The sequence below is a fragment of the Sceloporus undulatus genome, chromosome 2 (genome assembly GCF_019175285.1).
Source record: "Sceloporus undulatus isolate JIND9_A2432 ecotype Alabama chromosome 2, SceUnd_v1.1, whole genome shotgun sequence".
Classification (NCBI taxonomy): Eukaryota; Metazoa; Chordata; class Lepidosauria; order Squamata; family Phrynosomatidae; genus Sceloporus; species Sceloporus undulatus.
Genome location: NC_056523.1, coordinates 146,708,541 through 146,726,575, shown reverse-complemented (window position 1 = coordinate 146,726,575; position 18,035 = coordinate 146,708,541). Strand labels below are relative to the sequence as shown.

Genomic DNA, 18,035 nt, shown 5'->3' with positions numbered 1-18,035 from the left:
ATTATTATTATTATTATTATTATTATTATTATTATTATTATTATTATTATCCTATTCAGCATATATGTGAACTTTTGTTTTGTTTTGTCCCAACATACATCATTCTACACTGAGCCATATTTGCCATTATGTTGTCCATTCCCACAGTTTGGAGATTCTTTTTGAGCTCTTGACAATACCTTTTTATTTTTGTTCTCCTGAACCATTTTGTATCATCCACAAATTTGGCCACCTCGCACTTCAACCTACAACATTAATGAAGCTGAAATCCATTACAGTTCATCCTTCCAATGTGAGGACAGTCCATTTACTCCTACTCTTACTTCCTTTTCTTTGACCAGTTATTGATACATGAGAAGACCAGCCCTCTTATCCGTGGACTGCTAATACTGAGGACACTGTTAAAAACTTTTTGAAAGTTCACTGACTAACACTGTCTACTAATAATGTCTATCCACATGCTTTTGGAACCTCTCAAAGAATTTACTGTTTGTACTTCCTACAGTGTCCAGTCAACTAGAAGCACAAAGCAGATGGTCAGAAAAGTAGTACCTAAAATCTCAGAAATTCACAAGGCAAATATTTCCAAATATTTTTAGTGTTTTCCCTTGTAATAGTATATGATAACCCAGTAAATTCATGTTTGCACCAAAACACCTTCTCTTTTACAAGACCAAATACTTCTAATCATTCCTACCTTTCAAGGCATCTTCTTCAGACAGGAGACTGAGGAGAATTTCAATTCTCTTAGTGCTACGACTGACACTCTCGTTTTGGTCCCTTAGCATTCCCACAGCACTCTGCACACAGCTTCTTAGAAGGACAGTGGTGTCCAAGGTTTCAGTCTTTCCAAGCACAATAGAAAAGAGAAAGTGTATTAGCATCTGAAGTAACAAGACTAAAGCCCGTGCACAAATGTTTTCCGCCTATAGCCTTTCGGGTGGGGTGGGGTGGAAACCAGTATCAGGAAACAAGGGTATGAGATTCTTCTTACAGACAGAATCATATTCCTCCCCCTGCTTGGAGAAAAGCAGATATGGACAGGTTGCTTACCTGTAACAGTATTTCTTCGAGTGGTCATCTGCGAATACATACAAATGGGTTTCACTGCGCCTGCGCAGTGCTGCTCGGAACCTACTGGAATCACTGGGCAGAATTAACTCTGCAACATATTGAAACTTTTTGGCGGTAACTCCGCCCACCCGTTATAAGGCCCCTGCCTTCCCGCTCTTTTCCCCAGTTCCGCAATTTTTCCACCAAGCAGGCGATGGAAAGAGCCAATAAGAGCAGGACACTGAGGGGATGGACGGGTGGGATTTGTATGTATTTGCAGATGACCACTCGAAGAAATACTGTTACAGGTAAGCAACCTGTCCTTCTTCTTCGTGGTCTCTGCGAATCATACAAATGGGTCTAGACTGACAAGCTTAGGTAAGCGGCGGAGGGAGTGTCCTGAAACCAAAGTTATGGTAAACCAAGGGTATATTTATTGCAACAATAAACACCTTGAACCATAAAAAGAGTCAGTCTTTTTGTTCATGCATGAACCAAACATAGCAATAACATTGCAAAACCTGAGAAGGAAGCAAAAGGTCATGCAAGACCAGTCCCATTGAATTTGTGCAAATCAACATTCAACAGAATGTAAAACAGTGACATTATGTACATAAATGCAGAAAACACACACCATCAGTAGTGCAATCAATGCAACCCTGAAACCAACACAGCCCTCCCGAAAGCTGCGTCTCAGATGGCCCTCGTGTCCAGCCTATAGTGCTTTATGAAAGTCAATGGCTGGGACCAGACAGCAGCCTTACAGACATCCTCCAAGGGAATGCCCGACAGGAATGCAGAGGATGCCGACACTGCTCTCATGGAGTGGGACCGGACCCTGCCAGGGAGAGGTTTACCCAACAGTTCATAGCAGAGGTGGATGGTACCAGCCACCCATTTGGAAAACCTCTGCGCAGACACAGGCAACCCCTTCTTCGGTTCCGAGTAGCATTGGAAAAGTCTCTCGGAGCGACTGGAGGCAGCAGTTCTGTCCAGGTAAAACGCCAGCGCTCTCCTGACATCAAGAGAGTGCAGGCTTCGCTCCGCATCCGAACTCGGATTGGAAGTGAGGGTCGGCAACACAATGTCCTGGCACATGTGGAAAGCAGACACAACCTTGGGCAAGAAAGTAATGTCTGTCCGGAGGACCACCTTGTCCTTGTGAAACCTCAGGAAGGGTTGGTCCCTCCGCAAGGCACAGAGTTCGCCTGCACGGCGGGCAGAGGTGATGGCCACAAGGAAAGCGGTTTTCCAAGTCAGTAGTCTTAAGTCCGCTGTGGCCATCGGTTCAAAGGGCTTGGATTGGAGTGCGGCCAGCACCGTCTCCAAGCTCCAAGCCGGGGCCGGTACCAACACAGGAGGGTGCAGGTTGGCACATCCCTTCAGGAACCCCTTCACCAAGGGGTCTCTAAAGAAGGACGCCCTACCCTCAAACTGGTACCTGGAACAAATGGCAGAGAGGTAGCACTTGATGGAAGTGAGGCACAACCCCTCATCCAAGAGTGCCATCAAAAACTCCAGCACCACTGGAGTGGAAACTTGAACAAGAGACAAGCCCTTTCGATCAAGGAAGAGGCTAAACTTCCTCCATTTCAGGGCATAGGACCGCTGGGTGGGTGGCTTCTGCGCAGCCAGGATCACCGTCCTCACCGCATCTGGCAGTGAGGCTAGGGCTGGATTCTCCAGGCACCAGCGGCAGGTTCTCGATGTCCGGGTGTAGAATCCGGCCGTCCTGGATCGATAGCAGGTCCGGATGGAAGTCAAGGCGGAGGAAGCATCTCTTGGAGAGGTGAAGGAGGGGTGCGAACCACGGCTGTCTCGGCCACCACGGGATGATCAGGATCGCGTGAGACCGGTCCGCTGTCATCTTGGACACCACCCTGATGATGAGAGGGAAGGGAGGAAAAGCGTATAGCAGCTCTCCCGTCCAAAGGAAGGCGAACGCGTCTCCTAGGGATCCGTCCATTCGCTTCCTGGAGCAGAACTGGGGACAGTGGCTGTTCCATCTGGTCGCAAAGAGATCGATCTGGGGGGTTTCCCACCGATCAAAGAGGTCGTCGACCGTCTCGGGATGGAGCCTCCATTCGTGGCACACCGATGGAGATCTGCTGAGGCGATCTGCCAGCTCGTTGTCCGCTCCGGGAAGATGAATTGCCTGGAGGAGCACCTGTCTCTGGATGCACCAGTTCCAGATGTGCAGTGAGGTCGAGCAGGGTCCTGGATTTGGTGCCCCCCTGCTTGTTGATGTAATACATCACTGTGGTGTTGTCCGTTCTCAAGAGGACTACCTTGCCTGCAACAGCGAATTCGAACGACCTCATTGCCTTCTCGACTGCCAGCATCTCCAGAGCATTGATGTGGAGAAGCTTGTCTTGGGGGGACCATTTGTCCTTGACAACCAAGTCAAGCAGGTGGGCGCCCCAGCCCTCCAGGGAGGCATCGGTTGTTAGAGTCAATTGAGGCTGGGGTTGATGGAAGGGCATCCCGATGCAGACGTTGTGATCGTCCAGCCACCATCTCAGGGAAGCCGCTACCGGTCTCGGTATCGTGAGCCACTTGGACAGGGGATCTTCCGTCGGGAGGAAGACTGAGAGGAACCAAGACTGGAGAGGGCGAAGGCGGAGTCTTGCCCACGGCGTGACGAATGTCGTCGATGCCATGTGGCCTAGGGCGACTTGAACGTCCCTGGCCCTCACCGTTCTGTGAGTGATGGAAGGTCTTAGTGATGATGTCAGCGCCTGGAAATGGTCCGGAGGGAGAATGGCGGAGCATTTTTCGGAGTCGATGATGGCCCCGATGAATTTGGCCTGTGTGGTCGGTGTGAAATGGGATTTGTCCTGGTTGACAACTAGCCCGACCGGTGAGGCTGGTGACGGTACCGGCACAAGATCCGACTTGGTATCGGAATCAAACTTGCGCAGTGCCATCCCTCGTGGGACTGCCATGTAATAACGGTCCACCTCAGAGTCATAGAAGACGTCAAGGTCATCTCGGCCGACGTCTCCAGATGGAACAGCCACTGGGCATGGGGCCGGACTCAGGGAGTGCCAGGGTGGGGCCAGGCTCGGGGAATGGATTCCTCATCGTCCGAACCCGCAAACTGGATGGTGGTGAGCCCGGAGAGTGTCGGGGCGGAATGTGGGTGGCCACCGTGGAGAGAAGAGTCTTGAGACGGAGCCTGCGGCAATGGTGTCGGAGTCTGGAGGGCTGGTGCTGGTACCGAATGCTGTGGGGTACGGGGTTCAGCACTCTTCGGTTCCTTGCGCCCATCGGAGGACTTAGAGGACTCCTTGCACGACTTCTTCTTGGGCGGCTCAGAGGAGGCGGGCTCCGTAGGCTTGACCTTCTTGGCGGGTCTGGGTGCCTCCGGGGGGAAGAAGGGGTTCTCCTGGAGTTCCCTTACCCGAGAGGGCCCGGACGATGAGGTGGCACGGTCCGGAGCAGAGGTAGAAGGGCTGGACACGGTAGCCGTCGAAGTGCTGTGGTCTCCTCCCTTAGCCTTTTTAGAGTGCTTAGGCTTATGGGATGTAACAGAGGTCCCTAGGTCGGTCCCGACCTTGGAGGTGGAGCCAGCAGTCGACGCCGAAGCCGTCGAACCCTCAGTCCCCGACGGTTTGAAGGGGCTCTTTGAGGGTTTGGTGGTGGTACTGGACCTATCTGGGCCGCTGACCACATGAGCCGACTTGGCGGTGCTACTGGGCTTGTGGGAGCCGCGGTCCACCTTAGCAGGGGTCGCCAGAGCCGGAGGGGCAGAGGCAGCACTTGTAGGGCTCTCTCATGGCCTTGGGAGAGAAGCGGCAGCCGGGAGGGAAGGAACCGAAGCCGGGCGAGAAGTCTCCCCCTGGACCTTACCCTGGGCAATCGCTGAAGTCAAGCGGAACTCCCGGTTCTTTCGCGCCTGCGACGTCATAGACTTGCAGAGGGAGCAGGATTTCATGTCGTGGTCACCGCCGAGGCAGAGAAGACACAAAGAATGAGGGTCTTGTACCGGGAGTTTGCCTCCGCAGACATCACACTTCTTGAAAGGAGGCGACATCGTGACGGAACGACACAGGGGAAACCGAAGCCGAAGTCAAAGCAGTCCGTGGTTGAGGTACAGTGGGGGAGGCGGTCAATGAGAGTGGTCAAGACGGTCCGAGGTCAAATAGCCAGTGATCCAATTAGACAAGCAAGAGCGAAGTTCCCTGAAGCAGCTATCGCGGCGGAAAAAAGGAACTGGGGAAAAGAGCGGGAAGGCAGGGGCCTTATAACAGGTGGACGGAGTTACCGCCAAAAAGTTTCTATATGTTGCAAAGTAAACTTTGCCCAGTGATTCCAGTAGGTTCCGAGCAGCACTGCACAGGCGCAGTGAAACCCATTTGTATGATTCACAGAGACCACGAAGAAGAAATAGGGACATATGAATAAGAGATAGTTCAATGATAATTCTGCTACCCAAAACATGTAAGTGTGATGGCTTATTTCAGACATTCCTGATAGCAGCATATATCACAGCCAGGGAAAGAGTGAAGGCAGTAGGGGTGGTGTATTTATATGTCACCAGATATAGCTATCTACCAAGGTAGATGGATTGAAGGTCATCAAAGACTGGAATTTGAGGGGGGAAAGAGGGAGAAAGCACAATGAAACCATTACTTCCTCATGATCCCATGAATCTAGTTGTTAACATAAAATGGAAGTTATCATTTTCCACCCTCTTAATCCCAGAAGGGAATTTCCATTTATATCCATTAATGTCGATGTAAGTCCATTTGTGGACATAAATCGGACATTAGGAATGGGGGGGGGGGAGAGACAAAGGTTGCAACACATTTAAATATTCCTAAGCATTCTATCTTGGACCTCAGAATAGTGGTCCTTGAACAAAAAACCTACAAAGGAAAACTGGAAAGAGAAATAGAAGAACTGGAGCATATCCACAAACTCCAGTCCATCAATAGTGCCTTGAATAGGGACAATGGTTTCCTGGCACATTACATACATTATAACACTATTTTACCTGCCCACCAACCCTCACCCTTATGAGGGGTCCCTTGGCTAGTTCATCACATCTCCTTTCTAGTTTCCATACTACATTCCAATACTCCCATCACCATTCATACGATTATCTGCTCACCTTGGCTTTAGGCAACTTCCCTACTCCTTCCTTCTTTCCCAACAATCATCATTAATAGTTTTTTGTGGGTTTTTCAGGCTATAAGGCCATGCTCTAGAAGAGTTTATTCCTGACCAGCAGCTGCGGCTGGCATTTTTAAAGATAATTCCTTATCAGTGCAAATAACATTTCTCAGACATCTTGCTAGCCCAAAAAAAAACCTCAAAAACTATGCATGCTGGCTGTGAAAGCCTTCCTTCCCATTAAATCAGGGGTAGGCAACCTTTTGGAGCCGGGGGCCGGGTTGGTGTCCCCCCGACAAGTCGGGGGGCCGAAGCCGGGAGGTAGAGCTTCCACCTCCGGGGCGTGGCTGCATGCTGGGGGCGGAGCTTCCACCCTCCGGGGCGGAGCCACCCTCCGGGGCGGAGCCACTCTCTGGGGCGGAGCCTCTACCAAAGCCCTGCAAGGAGGAGGAGGCGTGTGCCCGCCCTCTCCTCCTCGGTGCCTTTCTGGACAAACACCCCCAATCTGCATTCCAAAACACACACAACAGCACAGTTGTGCATTTCACATGGCTTTACTTAACATGGCCTCTTGCATATTTCAGAGGCTTATTCCATAATCAAACCCCTTGGGTTTAACACTTAGCATGGTTTAACATGGCTATGCATATTGAACATGTCAAGGTGGTTTCACCGTTCTTGGACCAAGTGTACTTCTCAGAAATGTGTACTTGGTTAAGGGACTTTGGTTTTTCTTCACTGCGCATGGGTTTGTAAAAATCACAGCAATTTACACTGGCCTTGCCCCAGAGGCTTTCTGATATCAATATTGCCATTAAAGAACCAAAAACACACAGAAAAGGCACTTTGGAAAGTTACACTCTCTTGGCTTCAGAAACAGTGCGTGCATGCCTCTCAAGCTGACTCATATCATTATCATTGTCATCATCATCATCATCATCATCATTATCACCACCATACTATCATTGTCAAAGCAAGGGAGACTTGTTAGCATTAAAAGCACACAAAACACATTTTGCAAGTCACACTCTCTCAGCTTCTGAAACAGTAGTTGCATACTTCTCAAGCTGCATCATCATCATCATCACACTATCATTGTCAAATCAAGGGAGACTTGTTAGCATTAAAAGCACACAAAACACACTTTGCAAGTCACACTCTCTCGGCTTCTGAAACAGTAGTTGCATACTTCTCAAGCTGCATCATCATCATCATCACACTATCATTGTCAAAGCAAGGGAGACGTGTTAGCATTAAAAGCACACAAAACACACTTTGCAAGGTCACACTCTCTTGGCTTCAGAAACAGTGCCTCCATGCCTCTCAAGCTGGCTTATATCATCGTCATCATCATCATCATCATCATCATCATCATCATCATCATCACACTATCACTGTCAAGCCAAGAACACTTGTTAGCAATTAAAAATAACTGAAAATAAAACAAAAAAACCCATCTGGCCTCTGGCCACTCACCACCTTCTCTTCCTCTCTCTTCGTCCTCCTCCTGCTCTTCCTCCTCCTGCTGCCCCCTCTTCCTCCTCCTGCTCTTCCCTGCGGGGAGGAGGGGAGGGCCGCGTGGGGCCGCGTGGAGCCCCGCGGGGAGGGCCCCCTGCCGCCCTTGGAGCGCTCCTGGAGGGCCCCAGGGGCGGCAGCGGGCCCCCCAGAGGCCCCCTGCCGCCCTCGGAGCCCTCCTGGAGGGCCCCAGGGACGGCAGCGGGCCTCCTAAAGGCCCGCCGCCGCTGGCCGCCCGCGGCTGCCCATCTCGGCTTTTCAATACAACCGCTCGGCGGGCGCCCCGCCATTTTGGGCGGCAAAATGGCGGCGAAGTCTCGCGCGACCTCCCCTGAGGCCGCGTGAGATTTCGCCTCCATTTTGCCGCCCAAAATGGCGGTGCCCATAGCCCCAGAGGCCGCTATGGGCGCCGCCATTTTTTGCCCAAAATGGCAGCGAAGTCTCGCGCGACCGCCGCCATTTTGCCGCCCAAAATGGCGGCGCCCAGAGCGGCGAGGAGCTGTTACGGGCGGCCGCGGCGGCGACGGCAACAGCACCCGGGGGCCAGGCGGGAGGCCTCCGCGGGCCGCATCCGGCCCGCGGGCCGGAGGTTGCCGACCCCTGCATTAAATCATCATTAAAACTGAATGTATCACTTCATCTCCATATCAACAAGGTTTACATTCCTACTGTTTTCCTCATACACAGCCTGCTTATATAGGTCTGTCCTTGGACCCTCCACTTCATGCATCTGAGGAAGTCGACTCAAGTCTATGAAGGCTCATGCTACCAGCTTTTTTCTGTCAGTCAGACTCAAAGGTGCTACAAGATCCTTTTGCATACTGATTTTTCCAGACTAGCATCACTATGTCTTTGATTTCTATAGTGAAGACAGTATTAGTGGGAAAAACAGTATATGCTGCCTCAACAATTGGGAGGGGGGGATAGGGCACTGAAAATAAGTTGTAACAGAATAGGGGGAGTAATCACATCTTTGGAATTATATTACTTGTCCTCAGTATCATTAAGAATCCAATACAAACTATCTTTTCAGAGAATCAAATAGAATGATTGAAGTGGGGCAGATCAGAACTTACAGTCAAAGTTTCTAGTCTTGCTGCTGAAGACTCCTCCACTTCCATCTCCTCTTCCTTTTCTCCCACTGCCTTCACCATCATTGCTAGAAAAATGCAGTAAATCAGTTAGACGGATACAATTTGCATACTGGTACACAAGTATAGTGCGAATTACAAAACTGTCAAAATTTGATACTAGCATATTTATGAAATTCTTACATTCATGACTCCCTGCAGACTCCTTCTCCTCTCCACAAAACAGCTGGCTAATGGTGACATTTCTCAAAGTGGTTACATCAGAGACCATATCCTGGGATCTCCTTAAATCATCGATATGCACAGACTGCCACAATCCTAGCAAGACAGAGCAAGATGTCTGAGGAATGTAATTTGCACCGATAAGGAATTATCTTTAAAAATCTTTAGCAACAAAGAGGGATAATAATAACAATAATATTTTATTTCTATACCGCTGTTCCATGGATCACAGTGGTGTACAACAAGGATAAAAACAGGTAAAACCATCACAATGCCGTACCCCAACAGTATTACAAAATACAATAAAAACAATTACAAACAACAACAATCAAATAAGTGGCTGTGTAGAATGGAATACAACAAAACATTGAGGGGGAAAAGCATAACAACAAGGCTCACGGGGGAAAAGCCTGGCGGAATAAATAAGTTATGAGCTCAACTATATAAGAACTCAGCAAGATTGATCTCATCTTTAGTCTCTTGTTTTACAATAACTGCCTTTAGAAGACTGCATTTATAGTACAATACACATTTGGTTGTAATTCTATGCATGAGGCCCTGAGAATAAGCTTATAAGAAAGAGGCAACAAGGGTCAAGAAATGGCTCAAGGCAGAGGCAGAAGACAAAACATTCCTTTATTCCACTACAAAATGTTACTACTGTGTCCTGAATTTCTGTGCTCTCCGAGAAAAGAAAAACCACTAAAGTATTAGGTAGCTATATGGAATACTTCTGAAAGAAATATATTATCTTTTGCTGTAAATAGTCCAACGGGATAGTTGCAAATATTTTCAAGGTGCACTATGTCCATTTTTCTTTTAATACTTCCAAGAGTTCTATTATGAATTAGCTGGAAAATGTATCTTTATTCTACATTCTTGTACACAAGCAGCCCTACCTCCATGAAATCCCACATAGGTACTTCCTCCTTCAACTCGTGACAATTTAGTGATGAAGAAAACAAACACTGAGGCGTCACTCGGATCTATTTTGTTGATTTCATTAACAGCTGAATACCTGCAACAGAAGGGAATCAGATGTGGAGAAGACTGATTGCATGCCCTACTACTCATGAGCAACTACTGTTTAGTCCTTACTTCCTCATAATTTCAACTCCAATAAGGTTGCATCCCTAGCACTTCCCAACAATCAGTAGTAAAATGTCTGCTAGATTCACAAAGCAATACAAAAATTTACACTTTCCCATGTTTGTCTAGATGTTACTTGAGCTTGCAAAAAACAATTGCTATTTGTGGAAACCATCAAATTTTACCATATTGGCTCACTACTGGCCTAATTAAGAAGATGGAAATGATGACACAATTCTTTAACATACTTGGCTGATGCAACAAGCTGGGCACTGAGAGATCCATTTTCAAAGTCTGTCTGAATGATCAGGATTTTACATCCATGTGTGGCATCAAGAAAACTCCTGGGAGAAAACATCAACAGATGGCATGCTATTGGTTAGGAGGATTGGTTAGGAGGATTTTTCCGGCAGGGAAATGCAAACACACATCCCTACCTCTTCCATATAAAACAGTACAATACCCATAAATCCTAGCAGTTACAATGTAACATTAAATATCACTACAGTCCCACATGACCTTCATACCATTTAAAAAAATCTTCATAAAAATGCAGTCTACAAACATTTTAGAATAAAAAAAGCAGCAACTCACCAGATTTCTTTCAGAAAGGAATGCTCTGTGTCAAACTGATGCAAGAACATAACTTTGAGGTTGTTGATATTGCCCTGTACTTCTGCCTTCAAAATCTCTGTGTCTGTTGCTGTCAAGAGTCTGGAGAAAGTAGTAATCTAACATGGTAAAGAAAAAGGTCAAGGCTTGAGTGAAACAAAAAGGCTTCTAGGACTATTACACATGTCCACATAGGAACCCACTTCAGAAACTGAAGGGAATGCTACCACCGCATAGTCTGTTGACCAAAGAAAAAGGCTTTGGTTTCCCCTCACTCACACACATAATTAAGTCCTCTGCAAGCCCTTCAGAGTATGCTTAAAGTTACTCCTTTGGTCTTTACGATAAAAAAACAAAAAGGATTCAAGTGATGCTTCCAGGGGTCCTAACTGCTGATTTAAATCCCTAAAATCTGGTTTTGGACTACAGTATAATCTTCATTTGACAACAAAAAGCCCCATAGGGAAGACTGTGACTGCGAAAGATGAATGCAAACCAAGGCAATTGCAAGGCCATATTTTTCTAGCTGACATTCAGGAATGGTATTTGGATACCTCCTTTTATGTTTCAAGGGTAATTAACATATGTCTTAAGTTACCAACCACATACTACTAACCTCTTTTACCAGAAACGAGGAGACTGTTTGAATGTTCAGAATTTGCACAAAGATGGGACAACTAGAAAAGCAATCCAAGCTGAAACCCATAAAAACCCACATAAAGCATGCACTATTCTTGCTTGGATTTGGCTACATGTGTGAAATACTCCAGGAAAGTCATACTTGGGTTGTGAAAAAAACAAATGATTGAGTTGTCATGAAGTGTATTTGCAATTCATAATTTAATTTCAAAATACTCCCATGACACGGCAATTTTACTTCGTAGTATTAGTCGTATTTTGTCTTTCATTAATTCAGGTCTGATGTTAACTACAAACTGTGTTTTTTTTCTTACAAAAACAGAATGCAACACGCATAGAGAACATAGACTTCTGTCTCTTTCCCATTTAACTATACACAAGCCGGATGTTTGCTGCAGCCTTTTACTGTAACAAACAGTTATTTCCTATTGCATCTGACCAGGCTGTTGTCTACAGCTTTGATAAGTGTAGCCAATGAACAAGCTCAGACCCAAGTATGCCTTTCTCATCATTATGAATATATTAAATAACAAATAAATATTTTAGAGGAACTCACCTCAGTAAAAACGGTGTGATCCCTGGCTTCTGCACCAAGGCAAGCAGTGAGGAAATCTGCAAGGGAAGTGTGCTGCTGTTGCTGAAAGTACACCCTTGCCAACTCATCGGCCAGAAAGGAACCCAGCCGTGAATGACCAAGACGGACAACTGAGTCTGGTGTGGCACAGTTCAGCAGTACCAACTTGGCCTGTTCTTCTACTTTTCCCTTTCGTTCCTGAGAAGAAAAATCCATTTTCAGCTTTTCCGTCACCTGCAGGACCACTGAGGCACAGGTGTCAGAATGGTAACCAACAAAGACATCAGAAGGAGTATATTTCTGCTGCCCCATCAAATATTTTTGTGTTTCAACTGCTGTGAAGTCACTGACCCATTTCTTCAGTTCTTCCACAATATCCCTTTGCCACTTGTCCAAGACAGTGTTGATATCCAAGTAATGTTTTTCAAGCCTATTGATCAAGGGAATGGGAAATTGTTTGTACACCACCTCTTTCTCCTCTATGACAACCAAACGGAACTTAGGATGAACTCGGCACTTCACACGGTGGGTCCCTAAACCCAGGTCCACATATTTCTGACCAGCAAGTTGAACATAATACTGGTTGAGGGCATCATAGAGGCTTTCATAGAGATTCTGGAGGTTGAGAAGGATAACCATCTGCCCAGTCTCCATACAGACCTTCACTCGGTTGATATTTCTGCAGATCTGGGTATATTCCTGGTCTTTGGGAAAGCTGGAACCAAAAATAATCTCTGGCTGCTGGGTATCTTTAAAAAAAGCCTGCTGGAGGATCTGAAGCGCTGCGTAATTTTCTGTCAACACAAGCAGGTATCGGCACTCACCATCCTGATAGTCACTGTAAATGTTCTGCTTGACTAGATCAATTGTACTAATGTCCTCAGAGATGATGTCTCCCTTCTCTGGGATCTTAGATATAAAAATGTTCAAGGCCTCAACATCTTCTTTCCCACTGAAATTACGGAGAACCACCTCTGCTATGTCACGAGGAGCTGGTGACCTGTTAGATTTTTTAGTTAAAGCAAATGCCATCTTTATGAGGCTGTAATAGTCACGCAACCCAAAAAACTCCTTACTTTGCACCTTACAAATCTCTTCATATGCATTTGCAAAGATGGGGAAGAGGCGTTCAATTTTCTGCAGGATAACACGCTCTGAAGAACAAATACCCTTTGCACTTTCTATAAGTTCCTTCTTGTTGGGTTCTCCACGGGAAACAAAGATGCCCCGATTCATCTTGGCTGGATCCAGAGCCCAGTTAGATATCCCAATGAAGCCCACTTTTTTATGAGGGAGTGGTTCATCATCAACACATCCATCTTCCAGGAGTGGATGGAGAGTTTTCAGAGGCATTTTGGGAGAGTCTTCAGCCAAACCGATTTCATCTAGCACTACCACAGAGACATACTCCTTCAGGTTCTTCCCTTCTTGGAAGCGAGCACAGTGCTTGAAAGTATTTATGATTCCCTCAGGTGTAGAGTGTGGGCTGCACTGAAAAGACACCAAATGGATTTGCTTCAGCTCCTTATAAAGTTCAGAATACGCTGCTTGGCCTTGCATGGCATCAGCTACGATGGTCTTGGCAAGAGATTTTGAGCTCCCAGGCTTTCCTATAAGAAATAATGGGATTTTAAGTTCAATGCAGATAACCATCATGAAGACATTTTCTTTCAAGGCCAGGTTTCTGGCTATTGTTTCCCTCAGAGGTGCACCACTTAGAAAAAGATCCTGAACTAAGACAATTTCTTCAAGTATTCCCTTCTCATTGTTGTATGGCTCTGGGAGCATTCTGCTGATGACTTTTCGGTATTCCTCTTTCCTTTCTAGGGAAGCGTGGTAGCAAACACCAACAGAAAGAACCAAGGACCAGATGACTTTGTCTCTTGGGATGAAAAAATTTATGGCTTTCTTCTCTGCCAGATGTTTCTCCAGATGCCTCATCAGTAGTTTGCTGTGACCATGGAACCACTTAAAGACTTCCACACAGCGTTCTACATCTCTGAGGCTGATAAAACTGCATTCATCAGTCCTTTTCCTCATATAGGTTTGAGAAACAAAAAGCACATCTGCTATTATCTGGATCTCCATGCCAGACATTTGTATTGACCTGGTAAGTCTCTGTACAATCTGCTGTATATACAGTTTTTCAGTGCAGTTGTTCAATTGCCCAAAATCCCACACTAAGGGCATCATGCTAGGGGGAAGCGCATGGACACGATATACAAGCTGCCTAAGAGGAATAGAGCCAAGCTTCTCTTTTGTCTCCTCTGCTTTGACACGGTATCCTAAACCTGCTGATTCCAAGCGCTGAATCATTTTGTCAGTATGCCTGCGATAAGGATTGCATGCAGCTATGACCTGCAAGCCTGAGTTGTGAACCAAAGGCTCTCCTTGGACTGTGCGATCACACAGCACTTCTTTAATGCTGCTGACAGCTTCCGTAGTGTTGGCTTCATCAAAAAACAAGATTGTGTCAAACTGATATTGTTGCTTATTGTCAACAGCAAGAGCTTCTGCATCCTTGACCTTTGCATAGATTGCCTCTGCTGTGGTGCCTCCATGGACTTTGACCAGCTTCATGTTATCGGCAGTGGCACCACATTTGCGCAGTTCACACAGGAATTTTATAAGCCTGGTTTTTCCACAGCCAGTTTCTCCCATGAGAACAACAGGGATCCCACACCTGAATCGCATTTCAATTGCAAGGATTTTTAGTATATTGTCTGTTGTGAGTTCATATGTTTCATCAGGATCTATAGGCCATTCGATTCCTAAAACCATGCAAAGTTTCTCAATTTTCTCCTGTCTGGGCAATGCATCAAAATCAATGTTGAATGGAACTTTCTGAAGAATTAGTCCCTGGTACAGCTCAGTACTCATCACATTTCTCTTGATGACATTTCTATTCAAAGGACTGATCGCATCAATGCCACCATTGGGATTGGGCTGGAGGTGAAAGCCAATGAACGTCATGGATATACCGTCTTCATTGAAAAATATGTATGGGTGAGGTTCAGATTCCCACTTTTTGCGAATACGAAACGGAGCCAGATCTTCTTCTGTGGCTCCTTCCATATCAGAAAACTGCCTGCCAGGACTCTCATCAGAAATGCTGAGTGAAGGTGTTGCAAAATCCCTTGCCATTAAAATCATAAAGTTGACCACAAAACCTCTGAAGCCCTGCAAAGTGTCCTGGACAAAATCAGCATTACAAAATACTGAAGTTTCACAATTTCTGAGCTGAAGGTTCAAAAACCATGCAAAGTTCCTTAGTTCTGACCATGAAGGATCTACCACTCCACAGTGTATCAGAAAGAGCTGTAGGCATTCAACAGGAGTCCCTTCAACTGAACCTTCTGTATACTGGAATCTGTCAAGATCATCTCCTTTGTTGACTCTTCTTAAGTACTGAAATGGTCTCTGAAAACCTTCACTGCAAAACACTGCATAATCTATTCCTGGATCCGTGGAGCCATGATATGAGTTACTCTCAGTGTCTATTTGTAGTACTTCCTTGGGTGATCTGCAGGTTATTTTTGGAAACACGTCAAGAAAGTTGTATTTGAATCCTGAAAAAATCTAGAAAAAAGTGTAGAGGCAAGAAAGTTATATTAAGATCACAACAAGTTTAGTAAGATCATTCATTTATGACATTTATTCCTCCCTTTCTTGTAGTCTTTGTCACTTTTCCAAAGTACTTCAATTCTATATTGGAGGTAGGACCTATAATTCAATACTACAAGCTTGTACATCATCAGTATAAACATAAATTAGTGCTGCTTTTGCTTTTTAGTTTTCATCTACTTAAAACATTTCTACCCAAATCAAAATCCCATAAATGTGCTTCCTAATTCTGTGCCATGAACATCCAACATTCTATTTAAAATTTGTCTGAAAAAAGGTTTCATTTGAAACATCACATAACATACATTTCTTTACTATTTGCTATGAGACTGCACTGACATTCAGAAGAGCGATAAGAGGTCACTAGTATTAGTTGGAAACTTGAGGTAATGTAGGCGCGTTACAGACAGGCCCATGAGGCGCCGTCGTTACGCGCGAGGGGAGGCGCTTTCTGACGCGCCTTGTCCCTCACGCATAACGAGAGCATCAAAATGGTGGCGCCCTATACAGATGGCCACCACTATTTTGACGTCGCGGACGCATAGCATCCGGACATCACACGGCGGAAGTGACGCCACGAGTGTGCGCCTCACACCTTGTGACACCACTTCTGGGGTGCAGAAAGAAGCACCATTTTGGCACTTCTTTCTTGCTGTGCCCGGGAACCGTGTGGTTTGGCTGCTGCGGTTCCTGGAGGCAGCAACTGGCAGTGGCGCGAGACTGCCCGTTTTGGGCGGTCTGTAACACGCTGTAATTTCTACCTTCCCAGGCAATAGGAGGTCCTAAACCAAAGGTACAGAAACTGTTTCAGTCTGAGAGCAGAATTCATGTTCGGGAGGGGGGGAGGAATGACTGTATTCCACTTGTGGGTGCGATCAAAGGCCAAAGAGCGGAGCTGCGGATACCAATATATTTGAGTTTTCAGCTCTTAGTACCAGTATTGGTCTTAGGAAACATATTTTAACCCTTTGAAAGAAAAAAAAATGCACAAAAGCTGGAAAGCCAAAGAATGGTATCATGGGGAAGGAGAGCATGGGCTTATCTCAAGAACCCTCTGAGGAGGACTGGATTTGATCTCAGTGTGTGAGAGTCCCACCACTGATATAAACCCATCTTCTTCCATGCTTCCTTTCCACCAAATAGAAAAGAAATGCTCGCTCTTGGGATTGCTATGTTTTTCATTGCTGACACCTGGGGGGGGGGGCATTTTGTGTCTTGTGGTTACATGATCCACTGAGGTCTCCACAGGACCCTGGCAGATTCCAGTGTATATATGACTTATGTTAGTTATTATCTTTAAAGTCCTATGTGGTTTGGGTTCAGGTTACCTACAGGATCGCCTCTTCCCATATAATCTGTCCCGTACATTCAGGTCCTCTGGTGTACTGTTACTCCAGATAGCTAGGACTAGTTTGGCAGCTGTCAGCCAGAGGACTTTTCTACAGCCGCCCCTAGACTGGAATGACCTGCCAGAAGAGATTATGAATATGCTATCTGAATTTAAAACAGTACTGAAGACTAATCTCTACCAGCAGGGCTGTCCAGATGAGTTTTAAAACTAAATTTTAAATCATGAATTTTAAACATCAGATTGTTTTAATATTTATGGATCTTTTTGTTCTTTTAAATTGTTGAATGTTTAAACTGAAGTTGTGTTTTAAGTTATGCATATTTGTTGTTTCCTGCTTCCTGCCTTGTTACGTAGGCAGAAGGGGGTAAGAAATAATAATAATAATAATAATAATAATAATAATATGGGCACATAGCTGGACACTTTTCTAGTACCTCATCCCTATTCTCCACCAGCCAAGGAATGGACATGTGGGAGGGATGCAGAAGCTGTTTGCTAAGTGGTGAATGGCCAGCTGTGGCATAGTTCCACATGTGGAACTACTATGTCACACTGAGCCATACAGGATTCCTACTTATATTTTTTTAATATGAGGAAAAGTTCTGTAAAGAAATTCTGGGGGGAGTGTAGGTGACTATTGATTAAAAAAGGAGACGGAAATAACTAGGAATACAGCCAGTATATATCCATACTTACAGATCTTGTTTGCTTTTTTGATGATGATGGAGAAACTTCAAGAATTTCAATGATATATAGGTGGCACTGTTTCCTCAGCCAGAGTTTCCCATCTGTATCTGTCAGGTACTGTAAAACTAACAGTTTGAACAAGAATTCTGGAATTCCACTCTGAACCTAAAAGAACACAAAGGTGTCATGGAGCAACAAACAAGGAGAGATACCTCTTCTCATTGTCAGCAGGGTAGATGAAAAATGGTGATTACGTATTTGTTTTAAAGCAAGGCAGAACAAAGCAAAATACAAATCCTCAATTTTTATTTTTATTTTTATAATATTATAAATAAAATTCTAAATTTCTTTCTTGGCATTCATTTCAAAAGGACAAGTTAAATCTTAGTCTTATCACAAACGTAGTATCTAAACCTACATTTATAGTATCATAGCATCTCTGTCATACTCATACATATTA

At 45.5% G+C, this 18,035-nt stretch overlaps 1 protein-coding gene across 1 annotated transcript in view; it reads right to left on the bottom strand.

Moving 5' to 3' along the window:
* The window catches only part of RNF213 (ring finger protein 213), a gene marked incomplete at its 3' end in the record, with an annotated part of 236,290 nt that overhangs the window by 93,127 nt on the left and 125,128 nt on the right, over window positions 1-18,035 (bottom strand). The window contains 8 exon segments of the mRNA XM_042447563.1: window positions 698-845; window positions 8,763-8,845; window positions 8,961-9,095; window positions 9,899-10,017; window positions 10,337-10,432; window positions 10,683-10,819; window positions 11,896-15,492; window positions 17,585-17,740. Coding sequence (XP_042303497.1) covers window positions 698-845; window positions 8,763-8,845; window positions 8,961-9,095; window positions 9,899-10,017; window positions 10,337-10,432; window positions 10,683-10,819; window positions 11,896-15,492; window positions 17,585-17,740 — 4,471 coding nt within the window.